This window comes from Notolepis coatsorum (genome assembly GCF_963971535.1).
Source record: "Notolepis coatsorum genome assembly, chromosome: 6".
NCBI classification, from domain to species: Eukaryota; Metazoa; Chordata; class Actinopteri; order Aulopiformes; family Paralepididae; genus Notolepis; species Notolepis coatsorum.
The window spans coordinates 178,687,791-178,713,923 of NC_140170.1; the positions used below are offsets into that span (position 1 = coordinate 178,687,791).

A 26,133-nucleotide genomic window follows, 5' to 3' on the forward strand; every position below is an offset into this window, starting at 1 on the left:
AGGAGGACACAAGTAAACCAGAAAGACATTTTATTCCTTTTTCAGGGCACTTGAACACATTTTAACGCTATCCAATCCAATCCAATCCACTTTATTTATATAGCACATTTAAAACAACAAAGTTGACCAAAGTGCTGTACAAGTCCACAAACATAGGATAAAACATAAAAAATAAAAATGTAATAAAAACACATAATAAAACAGTACAATGTGTCACATAAAAAGGCCAATCTCTCAAAAAACGGTTTAAAAAACAAAAGCCAGAGCAAATAAGTGTTTTTAGGCGTGATTTAAACACCTGCAGAGTGGGGGCCTGCCTAACATGCAGTGGCAGCTCATTCCAGAGCTTTGGGGCTGCCACTGCAAAAGCACGGTCCCCCCTAAGCTTCAGCCTGGAGTTTGGAACGGCCAAGAGGAGCTGGTCAGAGGACCTGAGGGACCTTAGAGGAACATAGGGTTCCAGCAGGTCTGTCAAGCCGTTCAAACATTTAAAAACAAACAGTAAAACCTTAAAATCAATCCTAAAACGCACAGGAAGCCAGTGGAGGGCAGCCAGCACAGGGGAAATGTGCTCCCGCTTTCGCGTTCCCGTCAGCAGACGGGCAGCGGCGTTTTGCACCAACTGCAAACGAGAGAGGGAGGCCTGACTGACGCCCACGTACAGGGCATTACAATAATCAAGGCGAGAGGTCATAAAAGCATGGATAACCGTTTCAAAAACGGAACGGGATAAAAAACGTTTGACCTTGGACAGCCTCCTAAGCTGGAAAAAGCTCCTTCCCACCACAGTATTGATCTGCTTGTCCAGCTTTAGGTCACAATCGAATTTCACCCCTAGGTTGGTGACTGTTGTCTTCACAAAAAGCCCAAGAGGGCCCAAATCACCAGGAGGAGGCACATGACCATTGCTGGGACCAAACACCATGACCTCTGTTTTACTGTCATTGAGACAAAGACAGGTTGATGCCAGCCATGCCTTAACATCATCAAGGCATGCTAATAGTGGTTTTACCGGGTTGATAGTGTTTCTTTTTAATGGCATGTAAATCTGGCTGTCATCTGCGTAGCAGTGAAAGGAGACGCCATGCTTTCGGAGTATAGGCCCTAAGGGGAGCAGGTACAACACAAATAAAATTGGCCCGAGAATTGAGCCTTGGGGAACCCCGCAGGGGAGAGGTGCTGTGGAGGATACAGCGTCGCCCAGGCTAACACAAAAACTTCTCTCAGACAAATATGATCTAAAAAACTCCAGGGCCCTCATTCATCAACGTGTCTTACGCACAGATTTGTGCTTAACCTGTGTGTACGACCATTTCTAAGCAAAGAGTGGGATTCATCAATTTCAACTTGAACTTGACTCCGTGCTTATGTGTACGCACAGCTCGGAGCACACTTAGCTGACACCCAGTGGTAGAATATATTATTACAACAAGGAAATGAGCTTCTGTGCATTAGTTTCAACACTGGCATGTTCTGTATGAACCGTAATTCATTATAGTTCATTGTAAAATAGCAACAGTAGTGTAATTATGGTCAAAACCCTATAAATAGCATTTGGAATAATAGATCTTTCTCTCAGAATGAATGCAGCATGGTTTATATAGCGTTATCGGAATATACGGGGTGTACTGACTGACTGCGCTCCGCGTAGCTCAACTCGTTATTATTTTGCGCACAGACCGCAGAAACACGGGAACGTTTTGATTATATTTAAAAGGCTTTACGTTAAACGAAACAAGTGGAATTTCGAAGCTGTAAGCAGAATACAAGTCATATGAACACCCACGATATAGTGTTCTTCCCCCTTTTTACTGTATAAGAAAGAATAAAAAACGCATTGCAATGACACCAGATAGTGGACAGACTATGTAAATATGATGATGGGATTCAAGTTCGCGTTTTTGTTGATCATAGGCATGCTGTCAGAGTATGATATCTTAATCAAACATTCTAGAACATTTGTCTCACAGATCATGTCATAATAGAACATAGGCTATGGCATGGTCCATCGTGATATTGTGTAGACTGTTATTACTGTACCGGTACCACCCATTGTGACAACAGCCTTGTGAGTCCCGCACACAAACATGATGGAATTCAAGTTCATGTATTGAAAGGCAGGCTACATCATACATGCAGTGAGATTCATTGTCCTTGTATATGCTCTCGTATTATTGTTTATATAGGCTACCCAATACTGACATCAAAATAGATTGTAGTATGCCTCTAGAAATCATATGCAGCAGGTAGAAAATTGACGGAAGATCCATCGCGATTTGGAATAAAATTGAGGAGAACTTTAATCCCTGGGTATTAATCAAACAACACGGGAAAAGGCAGTCATATTCCAGCACGGTCTTTATTAGTGTTTGCGCTGCCCAGGCAGCAATGGTTAATAGATATCATATCCGACATCACCGTAAGTGTACACGTCTGTCAGCCTGTCTCATAACACGCTTCCCTCGGCTTAGTCCATTTTTCCACATTTCATGAGGGTATTCCATTACCGTATATGGTTAATCGGGGCGGTTCTGGTATGCAAATACTTAAAACAGTGCACAAGCTCAAACGTAGGATCAAAGTCATATTCATCATAGAACCTGCGTACGCACGTGTGGTGAATCCCGTTTCTTCTGTGCGTGCACCGATTCTACATTCTGTGCTTACGTGTGGAAATAGAACATTTCCTACGCCACGTTGATGAATGAGGGCCCAGGGCTTGGCCTTTAATGCCAACCCAGTGCTCCAAACGGGAGAGCAGAATATTGTGATCCACTGTGTCGAAGGCAGCAGTGAGATCTAAAAGTACGAGAATAAGGGAGTCACCAGAGTCAGTGGCGAGAAGGATATCATTAAAAACTCTTAAAAGTGCAGTCTCTGTACTGTGCAGTGCTCAAAAACCAGATTGGAAGACCTCCAGAATGCCATGTGTCAAGGAAAGACATTAATTGGACAAGTACAATTTTTTCCAAGATTTTGGATAAAAACGGGAGCTTGGAGATAGGCCTAAAATTAGAGAGGACAGAGGCGTCCAGGCTAGGCTTTTTGATAAGCGGTTGCACCACAGCATGTTTAAAATGTACAGGTATATCACCTGTAAGGCTGTTGTTCATAATTGTTAGGACATTTGGTCCTATGACCCTGCTGACCTCTTTGATAAGGTGAGGGGGGAGGACGTCTAGGGGGGAGCCTGAGGGCTTCATATGGGTAATAATTTCCTCTAGCTGAGCAAGGGACACAGGCTCAAACTGGCTAAACGTGGCAGGGCAGGTGGCAGTAGTAATAGAATGGTCACAAGTAGGGGTGGACGTGCTAGCTCTAATGTTGGCAACTTTTTCAATAAAAAACTATTGCTATGATATATCGCAATAGACACTGGATTCCTAATTTTCAGGTAGGCCTATTCTTCTTGATTCCAGGACTGTGAAATACGGGGGGGGGGGGGGGGATTACAATTTTAACGATTAAGCAAAACCTAAATATTGTTGAAATAAGGAGTTCCCCAAAACTGAGATTATACCACAGGGTGAGCTTAAAAACATAATGGTTGCATTCTACCTATTAAGCAAAGCATCAAGACAATATCACAATAAAGTTACTGCTTCCCCTCCAGAGCTGCCCCAAAAAGCCTTCCTAGTCGTGTGTCTTGAATATGTTGCTAAATTGGTCACTGATGTCATCAAGGTAGTTGTCTGCGTAGCGCAGCATCTGGCGAACGGCGCTGAGGAGCAGGATGTCACAGCACAGATCCAGCTCCAGATCCTCACTGTAGTTCTTCACCGGCACCACGCAGGACAGCGGCACGCCCAGGCGGTAGCTCACCTCCTTTGCCTGGAACGCCCCAACAGAACGGCTCATGAAGACAGTGGTTCATACTTTTTTTTGGGCTTTCTATTATTTTCTCCCATCCCCCAATTTAGTTGTTTACATGTGGAGTTGCCAGCCGCTTCTTTTCACCTGACAACGAGGAGTTTCACCGGGGGAACGTAACACGTGCAGAGGTTCATGCTATTTCCCCCAGATCCCTCCCTGCTGAACAGGCGTCGCCACCGACCAGTAGGAGCCGCTGTTTGCAACGACCAGGACTCATACCCCACCGGCTTCCCACCCGTGAACACTGAACACTGCCAAATGTGTTCGTAGGGATGACTGACCAAGCCGGAGGTACCGCTGACAGCTGGATTGGAACCCAGAGTCTCTGCGGTGGTAGGCGAATGCTCTACGCTACCCAGCCGCCCGACATAGTCATACTTGAATATCTGGAGGTTAGACAGTATGAGGGTCTGTGCAGTATTCCTGGGGTTGGAAGGAGTTATAGGTACTCAAATTCTTTACTTGTCAAATACACAACAATACAGGGGCATTGCAGGTAATGACATTTTTGTGTTACGAGCTCAGACTTAACAGTGCACAATTAAGAAACAACAATGAATACAAGAATGGTAACAATAAGTAGTGGTAAGATAAAATAGTCACTTATTCAAGCTGTGGCTGACATCCTTTTGATAAAGTGCCAATGCTCAAAGATACCGTTGATCTCTACGTTCTTTAACACATCCAGTGCCACGCCTCTTACTCATCATTAACCACTCATGCCACCTATTAACCCCATGTAAACAGTCACCTTGTTTGTAGAGCTATAACCATATTCTATATTATAGCTATGGATACAGTACTATAGTCATTTGACACTGGGTTTCTTCCGGTCAAGATGCAAAAAAGAAATAATTTTTCCATCCATACGTTCCCATGTTATACCGTGGTGAATATAAGTATGATTTTAGGGCGGTCTATCGTAATCCATGAAATGCCGAGTAACAACCCTACACATTGTGGACTCTAGCGTTCCTCGCCTGAACCCGCTATTGTTCCGGATTCAAGTCCACATTATCGGTATTATGTTCCATCATGAACGCGGCTGAACTGTGTGCTTCGCCGAGAACAAGAAATGAAATCTGAGACCTGGGGTCATTCCACAGCTGAGGATACAATGTTAGAAATGTAGCTCGATATCGCCGGCTGGTAGGATGCGGCCGGTACTGCACCTTCGGATTCCCACTATGCATTTTTCAGCCAACACACGCACCCTGAGAATGAATCGGGTATTAAAATAAAATAAAAAGGAAAAACGACCCAGAAACGAGAATCTTTGTTTATGGCACTGAACCGTTGGGGCACGGGAAACGAGAATCTTCGTTTTTGGCAACCAACGTGTTAAAGGGGCCATATTTAGCTTTATTTTTAACTATTTGGGCAATTTTACACAATTCCTGTGAGTCTATGGAACACATCTGTAAAGATTTGTTTTCAATAAAATGCATTGTTATGTATTTTTAATCAAGTACTTTTGTGCACCACTTTCTGCCCTTGCAAAGTTCAAGCTGTTTTTGGCTGGGCTCCACCCATACTCGAAATGCGCTTTGAGTGACAGTCACCAACCTGCACTGGCAGATACCTTTGGTAGAGAGAGAGACAGATAGAGAGGGGGAGAGAGAGGGAGAGAGAAGAGGCTCTCATACACGCGACATGTGTGTGTGTGCTGACGCATGGTTCTGTGGGACTAATTAATTTAGCTGCGGGGGGCATAATCCCACAGGACAATGCATTGGTAACTTGTTTCGCAGGACAATATATACCCCTGTGAATATTATTGCACGGATGGGAATATGGGCGCGCGCGTGGGAGCGATGTGCAGTGATATGCGAGTGATCTCTTGACAGAGAGAGACATACGCCCCCTCTCTCAATGCAGTGCGCTCCGAGACTCGCACCGCGCGTCTCTCTCTCTCTCCCTCTCTATCTGTCTCTCCCTCCCTCCCTCTCTCTCTCTCTCTCTCTCTTTTTTTCTCTCTTTTAAGGAAGTGCTGACTGACAGGGAAACCGCTTCCGCATTATTTCCACTCGCTTGGTTTTGCTCATACTTACTCAACGTTACGCTAACTCCTCCAATCACAGTTGATTGTGGGCAGGCGGTGGCAGATCAGTGCCTATTCACGTCAGCAAGCGAGTCAATTCTGAATGGCTTTGTTCAGTGTTGGAGGTTCTTGTCTGAGCTGAACTGAAGAAACGGGACTGGCTAGAGCAGTGGTTCTCAAACTTTTTACACCAAGTACCACCTGAGAACGTAGCTGGCTCTCCAAGTACCACCATATGACCGGCGTTAAAATACAGTCTATTCAGCTATGCACAGTTCACGCAGAAGGCAAATGTATTCCTAATACCATTATTTATTGTTAACTTTTGTCAGACACAGCCACAATGTACAAAGGGATAGCACTAGAACTAGCAAACGCTTCCACACAACTCATACAATGCAAGGGGCATTGAGAACATAATAACTAACATTCTCACATAGCAAGTGAGAAAATTAAGAACAACTGTATTTCAGCAAATGTACTTAATTCTCTATCTCTCTCTCTCTCTCTCTCTCACTCTCTCTCTCTCTCTCTCTCTCTCTCACACAGCAAGCAATTGTCATTACAAGAAATCTAAAAATAAATGGTTATGATCAGGGCTGAAGTTGAATTAAAGATTTATGACTGTTTAGACTGCATTACTCTCTGTCACAGTGATCTCCTGGTTGTTCCCCACTTAGATTATCTAACTATCGCGCTGCCGCAACCAGAAACACTGGCCTGGCCTGCTTCTAAGTTCAGTGTCTGATTGCAAAAAAAAATAAAAAAAATGTAGCTTTTTTGGAAATGTTTTCAAGTACCACCAGCAGTACCACCAAGTACCACTAGTGGTACGCGTACCACAGTTTGAGAACCACTGGGCTAGAGATTTCACATCTAGTCAGTGTTGGTACAACCCCACATTGCTAGAAAACAATGCAAACCACTGGAAAAGGCCACTTATAAGATAGTGCCCCTTTAATGTCTAGGATGTTTTGATAAAGTGCCAATGCTCAAAGAGACTGTTGATCTCTACGTTCTTTAATGTCTAGGATCTTTTTCCAGTAGCACTAACTGATTTAAATAGAACTCACCTTCTCCTTGATATATGGACTCAGGTAAATGATTTAAATAGAACTCACCTTCTCTCCCTCTCTCTCCCCCTCTCTATCTGTCTCTCTCTCTCCCTCTCTCTCTCCCTCTCTCTCCACCAAAGGTATCTGCCAGTGCAGGTTGGTGACTGTCACTCAAAGCGCATTGCGAGTATGGGCGGAGCCCAGCCAAAAACAGCTTGAACTTTGCAAGGGCAGAAAGTGGTGCACAAAAGTACTTGATTAAAAATACATAACAATGCATTTAATATTTTAATTGAAAACAAATCTTACAGATGTGTTCCATAGACTCACAGGAATTGTGTAAAATTGCCCAAATAGTTAAAAATAAAACTAAATATGGCCCCTTTAACACGTTGGTTGCCAAAAACGAAGATTCTCGTTTCCCGTGCCCCAACGGTTCAGTGCCATAAACAAAGATTCTCGTTTCTGGGTCGTTTTTCCTTTTTATTTTATTTTAATACCCGATTCATTCTCAGGGTGCGGTGTGTTGGCTGAAAAATGCATAGTGGGAATCCGAAGGTGCAGTACCGGCCGCATCCTACCAGCCGGCGATATCGAGCTACATTTCTAACATTGTATCCTCAGCTGTGGAATGACCCCAGGTCTCAGATTTCATTTCTTGTTCTCGGCGAAGCACACAGTTCAGCCGGTTACATCGAAGCCCATCAATTATGCTTGATCCGTATGTTATGGTCGTTTATAACGTCGATCAAATGAGGATTGGATCTACCAGATGGCGATCAAGAAATTGGAATATTCTTTTTGGATTACTTTCGGCCGAAGGTAAGCGATTTGACGTCAATTCTAGCCTGATCCTGCAATGCCTTCATAGCGATCGGGCTGGTAACCGTGTCTAGTGTTCAATGCGAATGCCGTTACCGACGCTCGAATAATCAGAAAGACCCCTCCCCCTTTCATGCGTTCATGATGGAACATAATACCGATAATGTGGACTTGAATCCGGAACAATAGCGGGTTCAGGCGAGGAACGCTAGAGTCCACAATGTAATCGACGTGTAGGGTTGTTACTCAGCATTTCATGGATTACGATAGACCGCCCTAAAATCATACTTATATTCACCACGGTATAACACGGGAACGTATGGATGGAAAAATTATTTCTTTTTTGCATCTTGACCGGAAGAAACCCAGTGTCAAATGACTATAGTACTGTATCCATAGCTATAATATAGAATATGGTTATAGCTCTACAAACAAGGTGACTGTTTACATGGGGTTAACCCCCTGAGGTCTAAAGTTTGTAGCTCCACCTTCTCAGAATATTCTCTTTTTTTTGTTACATAATGTAAAATTACAGATTCATACCTTCAAAATAAGCCATCAATTGTCAAATTTGAGACGATAGTTTTCAATCAATGTCCTATCAAACATTCTGGTAAAATCCTAACTACTTTTCAGGATAGGACTAGAACTTGATCCAAGTTCATTCAGCTATCTGATGAGAGAACTACACTCCCAGAATTCAATGTGATCATTGTCACTAGAACCATTTCACACCTGGAGCAAAGGCCCAGTCATTCCTTTGTTATTCCAGTGAATGGACCCAGCAGGAGGCCTAGCCTAGCGACAAGCGGCCACTACATAGTTGGGTATTGAAAAAATGCTCATATCCAAAAGTAGTAGAAGAGAGAGAGAGAGATAGAGAGAGAGAGATGGTATTTACAGTACTGTACCATATAAAAAAAAAAGAAGCAAACCAATAACAATTTGTGGTTGTATTTCTCTAGAATGACTAGAAGACCTTCTGGGGTGGACGCCAAGCCTGTTCACACAACAGCAGGAACTTGCTGCACAGCCGCATGAATTTATTTTCATTGATGAGGCTGGATTCAACCTAAGCCAAACAACACACATTCAAATCCAACCCTAACTAACCTTACTGTCATGCACTTGTCCTAATATACTAACCTACACTGTAGCACTCAACACTTTGATGAACATTGTTAGTTACTCAGCTGATAGAGTTGTGCCCTTCCTGATGACTTGTCGTACAGAACTTGTAAGTCGCTTTGGATAAAAGCGTCAGCTAAATGACTAGATGTAAATGTAATGTGTAAATGTGTGTGTGTGTGTGTGTGTGTGTGTGTGCGTGCGCGTGTGTGTGAAAGTAAGACATCATTGACTTAGTAAACTCACTGACAGCACGTGTGGCAGATTTATATCCAGCTTTTAATTTGATCGTTTGTTTGTGTGTTTCTGTGTGTGTGTGTGTCTGTGTCTGTCTGTCTGTCTGTGTATGTGTGTGTGTGTATGTGTGTGTGTGTCTGTGAAACATGTCTTGTACTCATTTACCTCACTAAATACAGCAATGTGTAACTGTAGATTTCAAGAGAGAGAGAGAGAGAGACATTTATAATAATTATATTATTAATTCGTTTTTTTACACACACACACTAATAACATGATCATAACCAAACCAATTTCAAATGTATCATCAAGTACAAAATAGATTTGATCGTAATATTTATGAGAATGCATGTTTTTTCACGCTACAGGAGGAGTATGTCACAGTATGATGTCATAATCGAACATTCTAGAACATTTGTGTTCTATATATGCAACAATTCTGTGAGGTTTTGTCCGCTGCCCACCCACTCGCTCTGTTCCTTTAAGGTATTTTGTTAAATTAATTGCATTCCGCGCCTCACGCTTCTTTCCTGTAAGATGCCGTTTGATTGGTGCTCTCCCAACCACACGCTTCTGGAGCAATGATCAATTTCATCCCGCAGCTGTCACAGCTTGTCATTAAGCGCCCCGTGGCTTTAAATACCCTGATCTCCCTAATATTGATGTTGGATCGTTTTGAAACATTCCCTGCATTTGCCTGTTCCTTCCCGTCGCTGCTTCCCAGGACTCTCGAGAAATATTCCGTTTGGAGAACCTGCTTCCCCGTTACGAAGCGGCCGCCTCGTTTGATCTGCCCGCTTTACGCGTTGCGCTCTGGTGAGTTTTTGTAAACAGTCTTTTGGATCTATCGTTTTTTGTGTGTTTGTAAAGCACCGAAGAGATCCTGTTTTTGTTCATACTGTTCTCACCTTTTTGTCTGTTGGAATTACACGTATGGATTACCTAATTGTTTTCACTCTGGACACTGCTCACTGTGTGTTTCACACCGAAGATCTGTCACTTGGATTACTTGTTTGGACAAATCACCTCACCAGTCACCTGTCAGTTTCAATTGTGCGCTGAGCTAACTCGGACTCTCTCTCTCCCTCTCCGCCTCCATCCGGAGTATATGCTGGGAGGATCTGCAGAGCGGCTCAGACGTCACGGACAAATTCCACAACATCACCTTCTGGGAGAAGCTGCAGAGCAGCAAACATTCCTCACATGCCTGTTTCCCAGTTTGTGCTGTTCACCACCTAATTCATTCTTGTTACTCAGTAAATAAACACGCCCTTGATTTTGGCTAACTCTGAAACAACTCTCTCTGTGCCGTTTGCGTTTGGGGTCGGTTTCAAACCCTAACAAATTCTCTGAGCATTTCCTGGCATTTTTTCAGACTACAACATCAATCCAGACTGGTTTGACCCTGACAGCACGTGTGGCAGATTTCATGTCAATAAAGCCCATTTGAATGAGAGAGAGAGAGAGAGAGAGAACAGGTCTTCACCTCTCTACTTTCTACTCTACTCAGATGGTATTTACAGTACTGTACCAACCACCGTTATAGTTGATCATGACACTGCCAGAAAGGATGTAGTATTCCTTCTAGATGGTTCTGACGGCACAAGGAATGGATTCCCAGCTATGCGTAATTTTGTTGAGAGAGTGGTGGAGAAACTCAATGTGGGAGAAAACAAAGACCGCGTCTCTGTGGTCCAGTACAGCAGAGATCAAGAGGTTCATTTCTATCTGAACACATACACCACAAAAGAGGATATTCTTGCCATTTGCATTTGTGGTTGTATTTCTCTAGAATGAGAGAGAGAGAAATGAGAGAGAGAGAGAGAGAGAGAGAGAGAGAGAGAGAGAGAAAGAAAGAAAGAAAGTGTGTGTGTGTACATGTCCACGGATGTGCGCTTGCCATAGTGATTGATGACACTTCACAGGCATGTCTTTAGTATAGGTTAGAAAGCAACCTGGGTTCTCAGACAGAGAGAGAGAGAGAGAGAGAGAGAAAGCTCCCGTCTGGTAGAGATTTGGGCTCTACTGAGCCTACCTTTCTAGTTGAAACGTTGCAATTTTTACATCATGCGTAAGCTGTCAACTAGCGAGATGCGTTGTTACAGAGCTGGTTACAGAGCTGGTCCACACTGCTATTATGAAATGACCCGAAATTTATGTAAGCTTGTCAACTAAAGCGGTCCGAGTTTAATAATAATAATAATAATGATTTGGATTTATATAGCGCGACAGCGCGGGTGAGCAAACTCGTCACACAGCAGCCAGTGATCATTCATACCTCGTATACACAGACGCACTCTGCCATACAGTAGTTAATGTTAAATAAAGCCCATTTGAATTGAGAGAGAGCGAGAGTGTGTGTGTGTGTATGTAAGCTTTTTTTTTTTTTATCTGAGAGAATGTCCGCGAATGTCCTCAGACTCCTCACACAGGAGAGGAGAAACGACTGCAAAAAGTTGAGTCCCGTGGATATTATTGCAACAGATAATTCATACATTATTATGTTTAGAATTTGGATGGGGGGGTAGGCTCTGATACCAGTCTCACGCCTCTGCGGGGGTGTAACACCTATTCACAGCGCACACGCCGCTATTGTGTGTGTGCGCGCGTCCATGTATGTGCGTTTCGTGACGCAATGTAGTTCTTATCGCAAATGGAGATTATTACAATCATGCCATCTAGCAAGAATTAAACGTATTTACAAGTCGTATTAGGTTTAGCAAGTTGGGGGACGTATACCTTACATGTCAAAGCACTAGAAATGGCAATTTTTCTATTTTTATCGATTTCTGAAAAGATGTCCTTTTTGAGCATTTAAGAGGGATTCTAATTTCTTTTGTTGTCCGCCGACGGGTTCAAAGCTCCAGCGTGACCCCTAAGGGTTAGGTGGCATGAGTGGTTAATGATGAGTAAGAGGCGTGGCACTGAATGTGTTAAAGAACGTAGAGATCAACGGTCTCTTTGAGCATTGGCACTTTATCAAAAGGATGTCAGCCACAGCTTGAATAAGTGACTATTTTATCTTACCACTACTTATTGTTACCATTCTTGTATTCATTGTTGTTTCTTAATTGTGCACTGTTAAGTCTGAGCTCGTAACACAAAAATGTTATTACCTGCAATGCCCCTGTATTGTTGTGTATTTGACAAATAAAGAATTTGAGTACCTATAACTCCTTCCAACCCCAGGAATACTGCACAGACCCTCATACTGTCTAACCTCCAGATATTCAAGTATGACTATGTCGGGCGGCTGGGTAGCGTAGAGCATTCGCCTACCACCGCAGAGACTCTGGGTTCCAATCCAGCTGTCAGCGGTACCTCCGGCTTGGTCAGTCATCCCTACGAACACATTTGGCAGTGTTCAGTGTTCACGGGTGGGAAGCCGGTGGGGTATGAGTCCTGGTCGCTCCTACTGGTCGGTGGCGACGCCTTGATATTATGGACTCAGGTAAATGATTTAAATAGAACTCACCTTCTCCTTGATATATGGACTCAGGTAAATGATTTAAATAGAACTCACCTTCTCCTTGATATATGGACTCAGGTAAATGATTTAAATAGAACTCACCTTCTCCTTGATATATGGACTCAGGTAAATGATTTAAATAGAACTCACCTTCTCCTTGATATATGGACTCAGGTAAATGATTTAAATAGAACTCACCTTCTCCTTGATATATGGACTCAGGTAAATGATTTAAATAGAACTCACCTTCTCCTTGATATATGGACTCAGGTAAATGATGTAAATAGAACTCACCTTCTCCTTGATATATGGACTCAGGTAAATGATTTAAATAGAACTCACCTTCTCCTTGATATATGGACTCAGGTAAATGATTTAAATAGAACTCACCTTCTCCTTGATATATGGACTCAGGTAAATGATTTAAATAGAACTCACCTTCTCCTTGATATATGGACTCGGGTAAATGATTTAAATATAACTCACCTTCTCCTTGATATATGGACTCAGGTAAATGATTTAAATAGAACTCACCTTTTCCTTGATATATGGACTCAGGTAAATGTCCTTCAGGTCCTTTGCCACAGATGGACATGCTTCGTCTACTTTAGTCATGAGGACCAGCTGAGGGACACCTGGGGAGAGGAAGCTCACCGTCAGATGAACTGGAACAGGTAAGAGAGTCTCTCACTGTGACCCCCACTAAAAACAACTCACTTGACAGGTTGGCCTGTTTGCGAATAGCCGACAGTTTCTCCACTAGTTTGGCGGACATGATGGAGACCTTGCTGGCGTCTATGACATACGCCACACAGTGGATTCTGTCCTTCAGACTCACAGTCTTGCAATATCCCATGTCTTCTGCTTGCATAGGGGCTGAGGGGTTGAACTAAGCCAGACATGGGAAGGAATACAATTATTATTTGTTTCATAGGAACAAAACTATTTCTATATGCTCAACACTTACTATGTTGATATTTTACTGAAAGAAATTAAAAGGTTTTTATACAGAAATGTAAGAGGAAGTTTCACCTGATATCTGTTTGGAATGTGACCTTTCAGAATGCTGCTAACGTCTGCCACATCAAGTCCGGCCCCCGTGGCTTCTTCCAATCCCATCGTATCACACAGGACTATGGGCAGAGTCTTGCCACCTCTTCCAGCTTTCACAGAGTAAGTACGGAACTGTAGGGTGGATAGTAATGTATCCTTTTACATTTTAAAGATGCAATAATCGTTTTATGACCACAAGAGGGCAGCAAAGACACATAAATGAATAAAGCGCCCCCACCTGATTGATTGATTGAAAACTTTATTAACAGATTGCAGAATGGGTACAATACAGTACGGCTCAATACATACAATTGTTAGGGGGATGCAGACCAGAGAAAGACTTTCGTCTTGTTTACATCAGGGTCCCCCATTTTCAATTCATCGTAACATATATGACATACATGACATACAGATAGACAGTACTGCTATATCTATACATTTATGACATACCAGATTTGCAAATACAGTACTGTTTGTGATACGAAAAGAGTCCAGAAAAAAGAGTATATACATTTGACGTAGAAACTGTACATTGGAGGAGGTTGGGTAGGTGGGGGGGGACTGTACATTGGAGGTGGTTGGGTGGGGGGAGGTTGGGTAGGAGTGGGGGGGAGGTTGGGTAGGAGGGGTGGGTGGGGGACACTGTACAACTATACAAGCAAAACTGTACATTGTAATATTGACAAGACCATACTTGGTAATTTACTGTACATTGGAGGGGGTTGCGTTAGGACATTTACAGGGGACAGTTTCGAATTGCAGTCTCGCGTAGGTGTTTTTTTTAGAGTGTTTTTGAAAGTGGGTAGTAATTCACATTCCTTTACAGCTTTGGGTAGGGCGTTCCACATTGATGTGGCATAATTGCGAAACGTGTTTAGTCCCTTGTTTGAGCCGAATCTGGGTTTAACATGATTTGTGGAGCTCCCTCTGGTATTGTGATCGTGGTATTCACTGACCTTTGGGAAGTATTTTGACATGTACATGGGTACCTTGGTCGTGTAGTGTATCTTGTAGACCAGGCCCATTGCAAGTTGCTGTACTCTGTCGTCTACTCTAAGCCATCCTAGGTTGTCAAAGTGGGCAGGGGTGAGGTGGGTTCTAGGAGTAAGGTCAAGCAGTAGTCTGAACAGTTTGTTTTGAGATGTTTGTAATTTAGTTTTTAGCGCCTTTGAGGTGCTTTGGTACCATGAGGTGCAAGCATAGTCGTAGTACCCTTGAATGAGTGCTCCTGCCAGAGTCTTCAGGGTATTCTTGTTTACCAGTGAGGAGATCCGATACAAGAATCGAGTTCGTTGGTTGACTTTTTTTATTACATTGGATGCCATTTTGTCACAGGAAAGATTTGCCTCTAGGATGGAACCCAGGTAGGTAATATCTTCTTTCCTTGTGACAATATTGTCACCCACTGTAACTGAGAAGCCGTCGGTCTTGCCGAGTTTGTTATTTGAACCGAAGAGAATGGACTCTGTTTTGCCCATGTGTAATGATAGTTTGTTATCAGCGAGCCATATGCAGATTTTGCCTAGTTCTGAGCTGAGGTTTTTTTTCAACCTGTAACTTGTTCTTGTCAGAGACCAGCAGGGCTGAGTCGTCCCCAAACAGGAACAAGTTGCAGTCACAAGCTGACGACATGTCATTTGCATAAATTAGGAACAGTAGTGGACCTAGTATGCTTCCTTGTGGAACACCACAGCTTACTGTGAGGGGGGGGGATAGGGTACCGTTTACCTCCACCATCTGCTCTCTCCCCTCCAGGTAGGATTGCATCCAGCTCACTGATAGACTATCAAAACCAATTGCTCTTAGCTTGTCAATCAGAATGGTGTGATTGACAGTGTCGAAGACCTAGCTCTCTCCCAAAACGAAATACTTGACATTAGGGGTGTAACAATGCATCGATCCTAAGGTCAAATCGCATCGAATCGTGGTCAAATTAATATTGAATTGTTGCCTGGAGAATCGTAATCAAATCGAATCGTTGTGGGGTTGAATCGTTACAGACATACATGACATATTAAGAAAGTCTGATTTATCAACTTCAATGTGACAATATTTCCTGGTTGTTGACAACGAGGGTAAAATCGAGGAGATGTCACCAAGATGTCACTCGTCATATTCCATCAAACATTGGAGTATGACACAATTTAGCTGCATTTTCACCAATTTTATCCCCTCCACTCCACCAGTGCAATCTGAGCAGGCACCATACCCCCATCTCCCATTGGATGGCTGACTGGTGACTTAGCCTACATTTATTAGCCTTGGGTGACAATCACACTCCTAATACTGTCCTGACAGCACAATATTGATGGAATTAGGAGACTTGCTGAAATCTTTCTTCGTTCATAGAATAGTTGAGGAATAGGCAGAGCTAAGACACGGAAAAACTTAAATATATATAAAAAAAAATCTTTTCTTTACCTTTATATACTCAAAAAGACAATTGAGGTCACCCTCATTTTCAATGTCGTCTGACTCTAGACTTTACAGCCATTTCAATTCACACATTTCTACAATATAACAATAATACATATTAATAACTATCTATATAGTATAAAATGAATATAGGCATAAAATCAGCACACAGATTGACAGAATATAAAACAATGCATAAATTGCAGACATAAGAATAGGTATAAAAGACAATAAAAGTAGTGCAATGTAAACGTGCAGACTTAATAATGGCATAAAATAAGTACAAAGGTACAATGTCGCTCGAAGGCATGTGAACCGCCCCAGAACAGTCAGTCCCCCCAAAACACCCACACATCAATCCCTACCACATCCCCATCCAAGGCGCACCCCCCGATAAAGCATGTCATGACTGAAGGAAAACACAAAACAGCCCGTGCGGCACTCACACCTCCATGCACGGGGACGGGAATCATCCCCCCGCCATCACGAGGAAAACCAGCGAATCCCACATCCCCAACCTCCACAGAGGAATGACAGGCCACACACCCAAGGACCCGCAGCCACGCCAAAGGAGACACGACTCCAAACACAACAGCGGCCAAATGAGAAGACATGCAGGATCGGGACGCAAAGAACCCCAAAACCAGCCAGCGAATCGAGGGAGCCCAACGATGAAGACCAACCAAAATCCACCAAAGCACACGCAAGAGACCAATACCCAACTCCAGGGAAGGTCCGGGAAAGGTCCAGCCGAAGCCATAGGCTCCAACCAAACCCCCCCCCCAGAGTCGAACACCAGCCCCCCGCATGCGCTCCCGATAGACCCTGGCCAGCGCCCCATCTCCCCCAACCCACCGACACCCCAGGGACTCCCCACATGAAGAACCCACCACAACACCCCAAAAGGTCCCAGTGCCATCCCAGACCACCCACAACGCCACAGCCCCCCCCCCCCCCCCCCCCCCCATCCAACCACCACCACGTCCATCTACCCGAAGTTCCGAACATCCAGAATCACCGCCCCCTCCCGGCACGGCCATGATGGAGCACACGATCCGCCACCCGACAGAATCCGAGCGCAAAAACATAGAACCCACCAATCCCCCCGCACCGGCAAGGCCACCAGGACCAGAGGCAACAAGCAGCCCACAGAAACGATACCCCCACCACCACACACAAACAATCCAAGTACACTCAAACTACCCGCGTCCCCTCCAACCACGACACGCCCCACCGGAAACTGCGTCCCAAATGAGGACAAACAAAGACCAACCTGAAAGACCATACTGCCCTAAACTAATATAAGTAGGCCGAGTCAAAAACAGTTACAGACTAGGGGTGCACCGATGTATCGGTCGGGTATCGGTATCGGCCGATAAGTGCCTTGTTGAAGCTCGAATGTGCCGATGGCAGTAGCCGATAAATATCCATCAATTTGTGTAGCGTCAAGACAAAAAAAAGTTCACTCGCGACCTGCACAACGCCGTCCCCAGTCCCCCCCCCACACACACACACACAAGCTACTGCATCAAAGTTACTACTTATGATTAACAAGGCATTCGTTTTGTGGCATTAACGTTATATAGTTAGTGTTACACGTTCAATAACATCAGCATATTATTTACCCGAACGTAGCAAGCGTTCATACTAGCTCAGTTTCTTCCGTTGCTCACAGAGCCCTGAGGTTTACCCATTCTGCAATCTGTTAATAACGTTTTCAATCAGACACATGTATAGAAAGGCTTTGTTTTATTATAACATTAGTTGCAGTAAAATCATTATGCCTCATTTAAGTCATCCTGCGGAGCTAAAAGCTAAACGTCAGCCGCGCCGTGTTGTTGTTCTAGAAAACCTCTCGTCAACTCAAAATCAATGGCGGACAAAAGCCAAAGTAAAAAATGTATACGGCTTGCCGATTGGTGGTAACAGCAGAGGCGGGTGCAAGCGGTGTGTGACGTAATTGGCAGAATCGACTGTCAATCAAAATTTCATTGGTTGAGACAATAGTATCTCGCTGCAGCCCAGCAGGTAGACCATGATGGGAGAACTAGTATCTAGATGCAGCCCTGCAGAACATACTGGGAGAGATAGTGCTATTTCTTGATGTTTCCTTTTTTTAAGTAAGTAAAGAGGCCTATGTTCATATCGGTGAGCACAATTTGTAACACAAATATACAGTAGTTAAAAAAAAAAAAAAAATTACAAAAAAAAAATATTACAAAAAAAAAAATATATTTAAAAAATATTTAAAAAAAAATGTGTTGCCACAAATATCGGAATCGGTATCGGTATCGGCCGATTGTGTTAGTTGAACAATCGGTATCGGTGGCAAATTTTCATATCGGTGCATCCCTATTACAGACTGTTGCAGGCAGGCCTGCAAGTAAACCTTTAAACTTCCCCTGTGTTATAGGTAGTTTCATCCTCAGCGAGATATGAAGAGAGTTCCATGTAGTAGGGGCACTATAATGAAAGGTTGATTTTATTGCAGTTCCCTTCTGAAGAAGGACTTCTGAATGTTATAGTTATTATGCTTTGTTTCTCATGACTTTGAAGTCAGGGCCCCATACAATAATGTACAAGTTGATGAATGAGCAGAAGAAAAGTTGCAAAAAGTAAGTTTTTATAGAAAGAAGTTAAGTGAGCAGAACCAACATACCATAGTGGTGAGACTGGTGCCAGAGCTGCCAGCTATGGCCTGGCTGGTAACATGGCCTCTGAATATGGAGTTGATGGAGTTGAAGAAGCTGGACTTCCCCACCCCCACGGGTCCGATGAGCAAAACCCGGACCTGGGACACGTAGTTGACGGGCCTATAGAGCGCGATGCTCTCCATCAGCTCCTTCTTCGTCCTGAGGGAGCGAGAGGAAACAACCAACCAGTTGAGCACATTACAGCCTGTAGAATATAGACTGTTTCAAACCTCAAGACATAAACATTCTGAATTGGTCTAAGTTTCAAGTTTGTTTATTAATTGTCACAATAAAATACACATCCTTTTTACGGTGAAATGCTTGGTTCTGTATGAGCCCGTTTATTCTCTGTTGTAGTGTTCAAGCTGCCTCTACAACCTGTATGTCCAACTTTCTGCATAGGAGTGTGATGTTGGGGGAGACAATGGTTTCGATGTGTTGATATATGAGAAATACATAGAAAAAAAACTAACAGAAATTGTAATACCAAAAAAGCAATACCAAAGAGGCTGCTTTTTCAATGTTTTACCTACTCTACCAAGTTAGGTTACCAAAAGTGGTTACCAATCATTACAGGCAGCCATTTTAAAATAAATGTACTGCAAAGCCTCTATAAATGTACTGATTACAAGATTAAATGCTGCATTATTCTTTCTACATAGCATCACAGCACATTTTAATTTTGATCTATAATTTTAAAAGCTTACTCATGTTCCCAGATAATGGTTCTCCATGGCGCTTCCATGTTCTTCATGTTCTTCTCTGTTGGGTTACAATAACAGCTTTTACAATTGTACCTGCATCTGTCAAACGTACCATTGTCCAGCTTTAGAGTAGGATAAGGAGTTCACATGGCCATGGCACAATCCTAAAAGTACTGTGTGGCCTGCCTGATGTCACGTTCATGAATAATCAACAATTTCAACAAGGTGATTTTAAAGTAATAATCATACTGCCCTCCCCTTCCCCAAACACTGGCATAAGAGTAGGCTGCTAAAGAAATGTCCCCACAAAAAAATACTTATATCAGCATTATTAAGTTAATGTTCGTCTGTGCAAGTTGTTGGATCTCAAAGGATGCTAATGGAAACTGCAGTTCTGTTGAAGTCACCACAACAGTTCATATGCTGTGATCCAATGCTAGCAAAAGTAAAACCAGGTGTTATCGTTCAAATTGTAAGTTTGACAAAGGGATGCTTATTTTGAAATCAAACACAATCATGGTCAATTAATCATACTTAAATGTGTTGTTGTTATAATAGTTGATTCATGAATGTGTCATCAAAGACAGTGGCCCTGTTATGGATGTACTGTCTATGTACAGCATCAATGGGGACAGACCTTTCAATAACCAAGACATTAATTAAAGTGTGAGTTTGTTTTTGTTTTCCAACAAGAGTATTTTTCTTCTAAACACTGCTTTATAAAGTATACAGTACAGCAAACATCTGAAATCTGCACATATAGCCTATCTGGCCTGCAAAGACAAGGTGTATGAATAGTAATACATCCAGACACTAAACTCACCTTCAAATTGATACACTTCACATTCAGTTAGCTGGAGGTTGTTGCCATGCATTTCTGTAGCATTGGAATTAAAATCTGCCCCTGGTTTGCTATACACCACAGGTCTGCCATTATGAAGCAGAACCAATTCCTCTCCAAAATAAGGACCATTATTATTGGAATTCATTCTCACTGCATGTGCGGGGTTGGTACAGTGATATTTGACGAGATTTCCCCCACTAAAAGTGAAAAGAAATGCCTTGTCATCCTGCACTTTCTGGTCAGTTTGGTCAAAAGCTTTGCTGGTGTAGCCTCCAAAAACAAAGCCAGTGGAATTGTAGCCCACAGACACAGTGGGACCCTGGGCATCACATCGCTGGTGGAAGGCAGCTGCTGTGAAACCGTGGACACTGGCTTTGTACAGCAGCTTGAGGCTGACGTTTCCCAACTGGGTGCCCAGCTCTCTCTCCTGGTCCTTGGTTAGTTTGGGATCCATGATGGCAGAGTGCTTTCAGTAGGGTTAGTTAATGGTTGTGGGTCCTCTGGATTCAATGGGCCACTTCGTTCATTCAGTGCACAGTCTCTGTCTGAACACACAATTAAAGGAGTTGCATTATTCTTACTGTTACAGTACAGTCTTGGATAGGTAATTCTTAGGACACACAACTGCATTAATAACAATGAAAAACAAATCAAGAGATATTTACACAGTGTATTGCCTACTGTCAGTGTGCTGAATGGTCTGCAGTTAGGTAGAAATAGACCTAAGATGTCCCCCTCTAAGTTCATTAGACCTGTTAAATATGTGGGAGCTCAGTTATTACCCCCTCACCACATAATGTTTACACCGTCTGCCTACTGTTGGCATCTCATGTTATGTGACAGGCATCTCATGTTATGTGACAGTGCTGTCCACTGACACATGCCTTCTCTACTTGAACGACCACATCAAACAAGAGGTGGACGCGGGCAAATACTGCGGCATGGTCATGCTGGACCTACAAAAGGCCTTCGACACTGTCAATCACACCATTCTGATTGACAAGCTAAAAGCAATTGGTTTTGATAGTTTATCAGTGAGCTGGATACAATCCTACCTGGAGGGGAGGGAACAGATGGTGGAAGTAAACGGTACCCTATCCCCCCCCCTCACAGTGAGCTGTGGTGTTCCACAAGGAAGCATACTAGGACCGCTACTATTCCTAATTTATGCAAATGACATGTCGTCAGCTTGTGACTGCAACTTGTTCCTGTTTGCGGACGACTCAGCCCTGCTGGTCTCTGACAAGAACAAGTTACAGGTTGAAAAAGCCCTCAGCTCGGAACTAGGCAAAATCTGCATATGGCTCGCCGACAACAAACTATCATTACACATGGGCAAAACAGAGTCCATTCTCTTCGGTTCAAATAACAAACTCAGCAAGACTGACGACTTCTCGGTTACAGTGGGTGACAATATTGTCACAAGGAAAGATGAAATTACCTACCTGGGTTCCATCCTAGAGGCTAATCTTTCCTGTGACAAAATGGCATCCAATGTAATAAAAAAAGTCAACCAACGAACGCGATTCTTGTACCGGATCTCCTCTCTGGTAAACAAGAATACCCTGAAGACTCTAGCAGGAGCACTCATTCAAGGGTACTACGACTATGCTTGCACCTCATGGTACCAAAGCACCTCAAAGGCACTAAAAAACAAATTACAAACATCTCAAAACAAGCTAGTCAGACTACTACTTGACCTGACTCCTAGAACCCACCTCACCCCTGCCCACTTTGACAACCTAGGATGGCTTAGAGTAGACGACAGAGTACAGCAACTTGCAATGGGCCTGGTCTACAAGATACACTATGCGACCAAGGTACCCATGTACATGTCAAAATACTTCCCAAAGGTCAGTGAATACCACGATCACAACACCAGAGGGAGCTCCACAAATCATGTAAAACCCAGATTCGGCTCAAACAAGGGACTAAACACGTTTCGCAATTATGCCACATCAATGTGGAACGCCCTGCCTAAAGCTGTAAAGGAATGTGAATCACTACCCACCTTCAAAAACACTCTCAAAAAACACCTACGTGAGACTGCAATTCGAAACTGGCCCCTACAAATGTCCTAACCTAGTTGTACAGTAAATGACCAAGTAAGGCTTTGTCAACATTCCAATGTACAGTGTAAAATGTGTGTGTGTCCCCTACCCAACCCCCCCCCCCCCCCCCCCCACCTCCAATGTACAGCCCTCACCCAACCCACCCAACCCCACCCCACCAACCTCCTCCAATGTACAGTTTCTACGCCAAATGTATATACACTCCTTTTCTGGACACTTTTGTATCACAAACAGTACTGTATTTGCAAATCTGATATGTCATAAATGTATAGATGTAGCAGTACTGTCTATCTGTATGTCATGTATGTCATATATGTTATGATGAATTGAAAATGGGGGACCCTGGTGGAAACAAGACGAAAGTCTTTCTCTGGTCTGCATCCCCTTAACAATTGTATGTATTGAGATGTACTGTACTGTACCCATTCTGCAATCTGTTAATAAACTTTTCAATCAATCAATCAATGCTGCCATCTACTGGGCCAGAGGTGGAAGTGTTTAGTAATCGTGCGTCACTTCCTGTAGTAGACTTTGAACTCACGTTGAACTTGCCTGGACTTGTTTAGAGATGGAGAGACGGAGAAATGCATCCACGTATAGTTTGACCAGGGATGTAAAGTTGCTTACCAAGCGGACATTATTCCACCAAGAGAGTGTGAGTTTTAGTAATCAGCTCATTAGATGTTTAGTAAACGTCAGGGATTAGCGGATTACAGCTAACTATAGTATTTCCCATTATCGTTTGCAAATCTGGTATGTCATAAATGTATAGATGTAGCAGTACTGTCTATCTGTATGTCATGTATGTCATATATGTTACGATGAATTGAAAATGGGGGACCCTGATGTAAACAAGACGAAAGTCTTTCTCTGGTCTGCATCCCCTTAACAATTGTATGTATTGAGCTGTACTGTACTGTACCCATTCTGCAATCTGTTAATAAAGTTTTCAATCAATCAATTTCAATCAATCGTTAGCAGTTAGCATAAGCTAGCTAGCTCGGAGCTAATATCTAACGTAGCCTGATGCTCATGCGTTGCTAGCTGCTCTGTACTGGACATATCAGACGATATATAGCACAGACCGGAGGACATTTAGTTAGGGTCTGTGCCGAAGGGACTCTGTAAAAGGCACACAACCAGTCATTTGCTAGCACAACTGTAGCCACTAGCACTAGCCTGTTGAACAGAGGCGACCAGCGTGTCTTTAGTCTGGCTATCTGCATGCTCACTACTGAGCGGAGGGAGACACTCGGATACACCACAGCGGAGCATCTGGTCTGCAGGAGCAGACTGGTGGCGCCTATCGGACCGGGCAGCGTCTTCCCGCCTTCATCACCACGCAGCGGTCGACTACTCCTCGCTACAGAACCCATCCGGGTTCTTTCTCACCACCAGGATTACTAACTCTCTCCACCTCTCTCGTCCTGCAGAGGGAATTGTTCCTCTGCTGCAACGGTAACCGCGGCAACGTTGGCCAGAACACTTTAATAGAACCATTTGGGCGCCCATCTAAATTTAGCTATAGTATTTAATTAGGAATTGTATAAAGTAATAATAATATTTGTATGTATGTTTTTCCCCCCTTTGTTTATATAAAAATGGCATTATGATTCAAACAGTTTCCTCGCTCTTTCTAGTCTAGGTGACTCCATTTTAAGTTATTTACTCAGTTGTGTAATTTGGTACAATTAGTTTAGCAGTTAAGGCATCCGACCAACCCCCTAAGGTGAAATGTATATACAGTCCTTTAAGCTCCAGCACAGTCAGTGAATAACATTGTCATGGGGCTATCCCATTCCCTATAAGTAGGATGCACATTGGCCATACACACACCTTGTTTTGTGATTTTGGTTTGTTTTTGTAGGAGGAGCTTCCAGGATAAAGCCTGTGATATAGACTCCTATCAGGAGGAAGTAGAAGCAGGCTAGTCTCTGACAAGAACAAGTTACAGGTTGAGAAAACCCTCAGCTCGGAACTCGGCAGAATCTGCACCTGGCTCGCTGATAACAAACTATCATTACACACCTGGGTAAAACAGAGTCCATTCTCTTCGGATCAAATAACAAACTCAGCAAGACCAACGGCTTCTCGGTTACAGTCGTGACAATATTGTCAAAAGGAGAGATGAAATTACATACCTGGGTTCCATCCTAGAGGCAAATCTTTCCTATGACAAAATGGCAACCAATGTGATAAAAAAAAGTCAGCCAACGAACAAGATTGTACCGGATCTCCTCTCTGAGTCTCTGGTAAACAAGAATACCAGACTCTGGCAGGAGCACTCATTCAAGGGTACTACGACTATGCTTGCACCTCATGGTACCAAAGCACCTCAAAGGCGCTAAAAACAAGATTACAAAACATCACAAAACAAACTGGTCAGACTACTGCTTGATCTTACTCCTAAAACCCACCTCACCCCTGCCCACTTTGACAACCTAGGATGGCTTAGACTTAGAGTAGACGAAGGACAGAGTACAGCAACTTGCAATGGGCCTGGTCTACAAGATACACTACACCACTAAAGGTACCCATGTACATGTCGAAATACTTCCCAAAGGTCAGTGAATACCACAACCACAACACCAGAGGGAGTTCCACAAATCATGTTCAACCCAGATTCGGCACAAACAGGGGACTAAACACATTCTGCAATTATGCCACAACAATGTGGAACGCCCTACCCACCACAGCCATAAAAAAAATGTGAATCCCTACACACATTAAAAACCGCTTTCAAAGAGTCTCCTCCCCATCATATGTATATTATAGGATATCTGTTTAACAGTACTGTATATTTGCATATCTTATATGTCACAAATATAACAGTACTATATACCTGTCATGACTATATGTCATGATGTCATATATGTTGTGTATGACATAAATGTCATTATGAATTTAAAATGGGGGACCCTGATGTAAACAAGACGAAAGTCTTTCTCTTCCCCTTAACAATTGTGTGTATTGAGCCGTACTGTATTGTACCCATTCTGCAATCTGTTAATAAAGTTGTCAATCAATTCAATCAAGGCTGGGAACTAGTTAACATAGCCAAGGGCCTATTTGTTATTTTGTTTGCATGAAAAGTTGAATAGTTTTGGATTTTTTGCTCTTATTTTCAAATGGCATTTCTATATAAATGCTACGTTATTGTAATTAGTTGTGCTGCAGCCCGTCTTTCTACTGGTGAACAAAAGAAAAGAGAAAATAAAAACAAACCACCGGGTGATGACAACCTGCCTCAGACTATTTTTCAAATTTTCCACAGCTTGGCCACATCCTAACAAACGTGTCTACTAACAAAATTGTGTTAAATATTAGGCCTACGTAGGAACGAATTGAGAGCTAACATGATAACTAATGGATGGATAGATAGCACTCCAGGTGAGAGGAGAAATAAATTATGTTCTGAACTGGCTTCTATCTTTCATATTTACCTTTGTTAATAATCGTAACACTAGGATTAGGGAGTAGTTTACTTTACTAATACTAGCACTTTCTTTTTTATTCTTCTACAAGTACCAGTAGGAACCCGTAGATGTTTTATATGTACTAATTCATACCAGGAAGTTACACCGTAGTAAGTTTTGAAAATGTAAACATTACTCTTGTAAAAAGTGCGCTATTCATAATTCTTGTTACTTACGGTTTACGGGGAAAACGAAAACGAAAGTTCTGCAGCAGCTCCGGAGAATCCTCTCAAGGGGGCGTTATTTTTTTT

General features: G+C 43.0%; 1 protein-coding gene across 1 annotated transcript; it reads right to left on the reverse strand.

The window, feature by feature from the left end:
* Positions 1–15: 15 nt before the first annotated feature.
* Positions 16–26,133, reverse strand: LOC311231206 (interferon-induced protein 44-like). The gene is made up of 8 exons (XM_084317746.1): positions 26,059–26,133; positions 20,314–20,879; positions 19,494–19,548; positions 18,753–18,945; positions 13,658–13,810; positions 13,343–13,514; positions 13,160–13,260; positions 16–3,831 (listed from the first exon to the last, which is right to left on the reverse strand). Exons 2-8 carry the CDS (start codon positions 20,786–20,788, stop codon positions 3,634–3,636), a joined length of 1,347 nt encoding a protein of 448 aa, XP_084173872.1. The 5' UTR covers positions 20,789–20,879; positions 26,059–26,133; the 3' UTR covers positions 16–3,633.